Below are 7,162 nucleotides of genomic sequence, written 5' to 3'. Positions count from 1 at the left end.
ACCCCAAGTACGTGTGTCTGCTTTTTTAGCTGTTCGTATCCCTCTCCCTCCGGCATGTTTTGTATAAGACTTTCTTTCATAAACAGCAAATGGCCAGTTGTCAATTCCATCTCCTGGTTTGCATGGTGAAAGTGCTAACACCATGGGCGGAGGAGGGGCAAGGCAAGCTCACGGCCGTCTGGAGGCCAAGGCTGGAGGTGGGGAAGATGTACATTCTGCGGCAGCCTGTGGTTTCTGAAGTCAGGAACACTTTTTGATGGGTAAGAAAATAAGATCGGAGATCGATGACTTTCCACACTTTTATATTTGGCTGTTTACAATTCTAGACTTTTCCTACTATGGCAATCTTTTTTAACAGTTCTTTGGAGGTAACACAATATTTTGGAGTCTTAATGAATTTGATTTTATACCAATAAGAAATAAAAGTTAGGGAGCTTTCCTGTAGTGTCTAGTCTCACTCTTTTAAAGAGATCTCTGGATTTTAGAAGAGAACCAACTGTACTTGGTGGCAAGACTCCGAAAGGTGATTTGGGAGCTCCCCACCCCCACCCCCCGCCTTGCAGGATCTCAAAAAAGGAAAGAAAAAGATGATTCTAGTTAGACATGTGTGGGGTTTCTTTTGTTTTTAAGCTTCCATCAGGTTGATACTTAAGCTGTATTTTATAGAATTAATCCCCCTTTAGTATGCTGCGTATGGATATGAAGCTCAGAGCTGTTGCACTTTCTCTGTACTCAATGCCCTACAATTGGCTTGCCGGAAGCATTTGTTTTAACCTTGACGAGTCCTTTGGGCAGGTGATGAAATTTACATAGGTACCTCAGTCCAAGACCTGCGTGTGCTGCATTTTGGTTCTTTTGTTTTGGTTTTCGGGGTTTTTTTTTTTTTTAAGCTTTTCTATGTAGCATTATATTTTACTTTATTTTGTTAAGATATTATATTTTTTTGGACCCCAGTAGACTGTCGAAAGGAACCCTAAACCGTTAGTATCCTTCTTTTTTCTCCCTGCAGTATGTGGTTCTAAAGGTCACCCCACAGTAGGAATCTTTCCCAAGCACACCTGAGGAAAAGGGTACTACGCTTCTCAGCAGGCCGTGCCGCTCAGATCCTTTGTGTTCATGCTGCTTCCTTGATTTCCTCCTCCACGTCACCCCAGGGTGGGGACCTCCAGTGCAAAGCTGTGGCATCTTAACTTTTACACACAGACCTCATGTCCACTGAGTCAGTAGCATGACCGTAAAGGCGTGGCCGGCGTGCAGCCGCTGGGCAGCCTGGCCTTGGAGCGGCTGCCTTCGTGTCTTTCCTTCTCAGCTCTCACCCACCGTGCCCGGGTCGGGTGGTCTGCATGGACAAGACAGCTGGTGAAGGAAGCGGAACGCTGAGACGCCGCGCATCTCTTGTCGTGTTTAAGCTTAGCTGGGTCCTTTCGAGTTTGTTTTCACGGCTTACTAGGTTAAATAGTTTGCACTATTTTTGCAATAAATTCATGGGAAACCTAACAGCTACTTATGTTGTTCTTACTGTGTGTATAAACTAATATTAAAAGTTTGGTATAGTGTTTTTTCACCTCCTTATGTAGCCCCCTAACATGCACAGAATGCTGTAAATCTGATAAAATATGATGTGAATGATATTTTATAAAGTTATTTTGTATGGTGTCAATTTGTTTTGCCGCATAGTATGTCAGCAAAAAAATAAAATAAAATTCCTCATATTTACAGCTGCCTATTCCAAAGGTGTCTCTGGTTACTGTCTCCCTTGAGATCATTGTCAAATGCACTGGCAGAGTCCAGTGTCCCTGGCAGAGTGCACCTTTCCTAGGGGTCTGGGTCCTGTTCTACAGTCCCGGGGCTGTGCCCAAAGGATGGACTGGCTCAGCGGCACTCCACACCACCCAAGGATCTGGGGTGGAGTACCAGAGCCAGGAGCACAGTGTTGTGTGTGAGGAGCTGGTGTCCCCACATAGAGAGAAATGTGAGAAGCCATTCATTCAGTTGAGCCCATCATGAGTGAAGCCCTGAGCTCCAGACAGTGTGAGGACCGAGTCCCGATTTTTTGGCCTGCTTGAAGCTAGCTCTGTTGCCCTGAATGGTGTGAACATGGTGGTGTTCTCAAGTCCCTGGAGGCCTCTTTTGACCCGTGTGTCTCTGTGAAGTGCAGGTGGTGCTGGGAGAAGGGGGTTGTCTGAGAAAGCTCAGGCAACTCAAAGTCCCTAGAATGAACTGAACTTTGTCATGGCGGAGCAAGTTCTGGAACCCCTAGGACTGCAGCAACAGGCAAATGGCTCCTGGTCCTCTGCTTTGTTCGTCCAGTCTCGTTTTCAACAGACAGTGGGCAGCTCAGTGGTTGCCAGGGTAACATGGAGATGGAGATGCTGGCAAGAGATTTTTCAGAGGGTGCTAGAACTGCTCTTAATAATGGGCACATGATTGCATGTGACAATCTGTACACCAAAAAATGGATTTTGAAGTGGCCTATTTTAAATCAATTTTAAAAACAGATGTGGCAGGCAAAGTAGGCCGAGAGGATCTTACTGTCTTTATTCCCAGCACAAGAGGCAGAGGTGGGAAGACCTCTGAATTCAGGGCTAGCTCAGCTGGTCTACACAAGAGTTTGAGGCCAGCTAGGGCTACATAGTGGGACCTGGGAGGGGGAAGAGGAAGGTAACAGTGGCCATTAGCATGTAGGGGACAGATTAACTACAGGAGGCATGGGTGTGTGGGGTGGTTTTTTGTTTTTGTGTTGATGTGTAACTACAAATTAATAGTGAGCAGGATTGGTGTGCCCTTATCATCCCTGGTATTTGGGAGGCTGAGGCAGGGTTACAAGCACCAGGCCAGCCTTGGCTACGTACAGCAAGACTATCAAACAAAAATAAAACTGTTTTTTGTCAAGCTTTATAAACCACAAGATGGTTTCACTGGATATAAATGATAACAGAAAAATGAGAACTATGCCCAGTGTCCAGCTTGCTTAAAACACAGTGTTTCAACTCATGTGACTGGTGAGCTGGGGCTCTCCTCTGGAAATGGGGCAGCTACCTACATGTTTCTGCTGTTTGTATTGGTGCCAAGAGCATGCACCCTGGCTCACATCTCCAGACAGAAGTGCTACCTCTGAAATTTCACAAATTATTAGTAAATTATTGGAAAAAGTGTAGAACCTAAACCCTCTTCAATAAATCATATTACTGTGAAATACATACAGACCTTTAATGGAAAAGGAAAAGCAAATTCTGTACAATAAAAATGCATAGTCCATTTGTTAAAAAATACAAAAATTCAAAGGCAGCACATGAACATGAGCTACACATGTAGCCATTTGTGGAAACAAGAAGTTCCTGTGACTAGACAGCTGACATGGAGCTTTCCAGGTCTTCCTGCAAGTTCAACATGAAGCTCAGAGGTATGTGCTGCTGTACCCAAAGGCACAGCAGTGCCACCTGCCCAGAGCTCTCCCGGCCTGGGTTGGGGGGAGGCTGCCCAGTCCTAGCCACTGCAGGAGGGATGCAGTGAGCTGCAAGCCGGAGCCAGCGGCACTGCAGCACTGACGGCTGTGAGGCTGTCGCGGAAGGCTCACGGCTCACTGAAGGCACTGACTGCTGCTGGCTAAGCCAGGACTTCGCCGATGATGTCACTTTCCTCATCGTCGTCCTCTTCCTCCTCTTCCTCCCTCTTCTCTTTGAGCATTTTCAGGTACTTACTAGCCAAAATCTTCTTTGGTAATATATCTTTAAAAAACAGGAAACTTTCATGTCAGTCATTGCTTATGGTGAACTGTGACTACAACAATGCAAGTTTCAAGATGTACTAGTTCCAGCTTGAAGCCTAGAATTGCTACTGAAGGACATGAAGCCCAGGTATACTTCTGGGTGAAGAATCACAGAAACTGGGATTGTTTCCTGGTGCACGCTTACAGACTGTTCACATCCCACAGCCCGTGAACATGGTTCTCTGACCTGATTTTGTGAACAACCCAAGCTAGCTGAGGAAATTGGGCTGGCCCCCTGGGCTTGACGGAAGCTCTTTCTAGCCAGGGTCTGATCCATGGCTGCATGTACCAGTTGCTCTGTTGGGGTGCGGGGTGGGCAGGACAAGTAGACACCTCTGAGTGAGTGCCCAGCCAGCCAAGCGTCTTGTATATATTATCAACTTCTACAATTCTTGGTGGCTCAAATAGAGAAGGCTAGAAAAGCCTCCCTGTGCCCGGGCAGGGTAAACTGAGGCATCACACAGAACAATAAAGGGACAGAAAGCTCACTACAAGTTTTTCTTAACCAGGGTGTCCCAAAGACTAAGTACCTGCCAGGAACTGAAGGGTCTCCGAGTCCTCGGCAGCACTGGCTAAGTCACTGTAGGTCAGTGCTTTCTTGGCCTTACCGCTGCCGTGTCTGTAGGAACAGGTGGCCAGATACTGAACAAAGAGTTCCTAAACCAACAGCAACACATCAAATGAAAGGTCAACTTGGAAAACTCACCACAGACTTTACAAGCTTAAAATTCCATTAATACTTCTGATTACCTTGGTTCCTCAAATTAAATGACAGGAAATCAGTTCACAGGAGAGAGAAACATGAGGTTAGAAAGGAAGCAACCTGTGTAGAGCAGGAGGCAGCAGGCATTTTCTAGCTGAGCTTCAGTGTGTAACATGGAAAGTATTTACAAGTGATTGTAAATAATGACTCTGGTTTCAGGGGAGTGCAGTGGTGCACTATCTGAAAACGGTGATAGGGTGGGGTGGACTGTCACCAGCTCTACAATAAATGGAGCAAAAACCCATTCAAAAGTTCTATCTGGCCTGCCAAGGACTTAATTTAGCTTACAGTTTATTGAGACTAGGTCGCACTCTGCAATTCAGACTAGCCTTGGATTCCTGGAGATGCTCCTGCCTGGGTCTCCCAAGTGCCTGGATTACTGATGTGAGCTGCCACCTATCCAGATCTCGGATGCATATTTTCAGTCTACTTGAATCCCTTGTCGAAGGTTGTTCACTCACGACTATAGTAAAAACCAACCACCTCAAGCTGAAAAGTGACATCTCACTTTGCCAAAGTATCTTCTGGGGTTGGGGGTGGTGGACTGACAAGATCCTAAGGCTCAGAAATAAGGTAAACTGAGCCTTTCCCAAGGTCCAGTATTAGTTCAGCTAGTAAGTGATGAGAGAAGTGTTTGCATCGTTTAGGTCCTTAGGGCTAGAATGAATCTGAACAGAAACCCTGAGTCCCGGGACCACACAGAAACATGTAGTTCACAATGATTTTGAGATGATTTAGAAATGTAAGATGTGTGCGGACTGCTTGAAAATAGTATACCACTGTTTAAAAGGGGCTTGTCACCCTAAGACTCCGGTATTTGGTGGTCCTGGACCAGTCCAAGCACACTGGGAACCACTGTATTTTGTCAGGCTCTACTTAATGTTGGCTCTTTTGCAAAGTCACAAGATTTTGCATCTTCCTTGGCCTTAGTTCAAAATACTGTAAAAAATACTACGCACTGAAGAAGCAGCTGAAAAACGATCTACCAGTAGGTTATCATGACCTGGTCTCCTAACAGGAATGTTCCCTGGACCACCGTTATCAAGACCAAGCTTTAAACCTGGAGCGGTGGTTAAGAATTTCTAATCCCCGCACTCAGAGGGCTGAGATAGCACCGCTGTAGAACCAAATGTGGCCAAAACCAATCGAGCAGGAAGGGCTTGGTGGGTGCCCGCCTCTAATCCCAGCACCTGGGGAGGCTGAGGCCGGTGGATCTCTTTCGAGTTAAGGTACTCCCGGTCTACAGAGTTCCGGGACAGGGAAACACACTTGAGATCTCTCCCGAAATATAAATCAGAATAGACATACAAAGCCATCTGTGCTGGGAAGGGGGCTGTGCGGTTATAACTTGTTTCTGGAGTCTTTCACTTGGGACCAACTGTTGTCTACAAAGATCCTGACAACCTGCCGAGGCCCTGAGGGCCGGAGATGGCCTCGACAGCCCGGCAGGATACCCGGGAAGCTTCGAGAACCGCCCCGCGTCACTCCGCGGGAGGTCAGCGACGGCACCCTTCAGTCGGAACGACGCGCTCCCCGCGGCCGCCCACGCCTCCTTCGCGCAGCCGCACCCTGGACGCCGAGAAGCGCGCGCGCGAGGCAGGGCGGGAATGACGCGGTGGGCGGGGCGCGAGGGACGCTGGGAACCAGGCGGGCCCTCGGAGCGGAAGCGGCCCAAAGGACAAGCGGCGTGGGCGTGGCTGAGACCACAATGGGGGGTGGGGTGGGAGGAAAGGACGGCGGGGGGGGGGGGCGGGAAACGTGCGGAGCGCGCAGGCGCAGGCCGAGGAGGCTGAGGCGCGCGGCCCCCCACAGGGCAGCCGCCAGGCCGGGCGTGTGCGGAGCCCGAGGGGCGGTTAGCGCCCCGCACCCGCCCCTCGCGCCGCCCCGCCGCCGGCCGCTCACCGTGGCCTTGGCCGTGAGCACCAGCGCCTCCTGGTTGATGCTGGACACCTCGGGGGAGCTCTTCATGATGACGCGGATGCGGGACAGGGGCAGCGACACGAGCCGCTGGTCCCCGCACTTGTCTTTCCCCACGGCCGCGTCCGCCATCTTCTGCGTCCCGGCGGCCCGTGATGCCCCGCGCGCCGGCGGCGCCTGCGCAGACGCCGCGCCGCGCGGTGGCCCGAAAGCCTGGGGCGGGGGGTGACGGCGCCCAGGAAAATTCCCCTCGGAAACCGGCCGCGGGCCGCCGAGGCAGCCGACCCGGAAGGAGCGCCTGCTGCGGGCCTCCTGAGGCTGGTCGGGAGTCCCCGAAGCCGCACAGGCTGGGACTTTTCAAAAGCTAAAAAAGAAAGAGAGATGTGTTAGGAGGCCTCGTTGCAGAGGTCGCCCGCCAGCATGTGCCGCACTCTTGTGATAGTCACAAAAAGTCGCAGAAAGGAGCAACGGTGTGGTCAGGGGACTAGGGAGGAGGAGTGCCCTCCCTGCCTGGGCCCTGAGGCCCCTGGGGGTTAGCCTGTAAAAGAGGTGAAGGAGCTAGATGGTCCTGCAGCCTCCTGTAATCCCACCCCAAAGCCAAAAGGATCGATCACCAAGCGTTCAAGGCCAGCCCAGCTACCCAAGCCCTTGCTGAAGAAGATGGCTCCTGTCTTAAGGAGTAGGAAGCAGATTAGGTAGAAGGAAGACTGTTT

At 50.1% G+C, this 7,162-nt stretch overlaps 1 protein-coding gene across 1 annotated transcript; it reads right to left on the bottom strand.

Annotated features, from left to right (window-relative positions):
• Nucleotides 1-3,191: 3,191 nt before the first annotated feature.
• Chrac1 (chromatin accessibility complex subunit 1) lies at nucleotides 3,192-6,625 on the bottom strand. Its single transcript, XM_042264973.2, has 3 exons — nucleotides 6,435-6,625; nucleotides 4,300-4,426; nucleotides 3,192-3,728 (listed from the first exon to the last, which is right to left on the bottom strand). The coding sequence occupies exons 1-3, from the start codon at nucleotides 6,579-6,581 to the stop codon at nucleotides 3,607-3,609; spliced, it is 396 nt and encodes a 131-aa protein (XP_042120907.1). The 5' UTR covers nucleotides 6,582-6,625; the 3' UTR covers nucleotides 3,192-3,606.
• Nucleotides 6,626-7,162: the final 537 nt, after the last annotated feature.

The sequence above is a fragment of the Peromyscus maniculatus genome, chromosome 20 (assembly GCF_049852395.1).
Source record: "Peromyscus maniculatus bairdii isolate BWxNUB_F1_BW_parent chromosome 20, HU_Pman_BW_mat_3.1, whole genome shotgun sequence".
NCBI classification, from domain to species: domain Eukaryota; kingdom Metazoa; phylum Chordata; class Mammalia; order Rodentia; family Cricetidae; genus Peromyscus; species Peromyscus maniculatus.
This window is presented reverse-complemented; position numbering and strand designations above follow the sequence as displayed.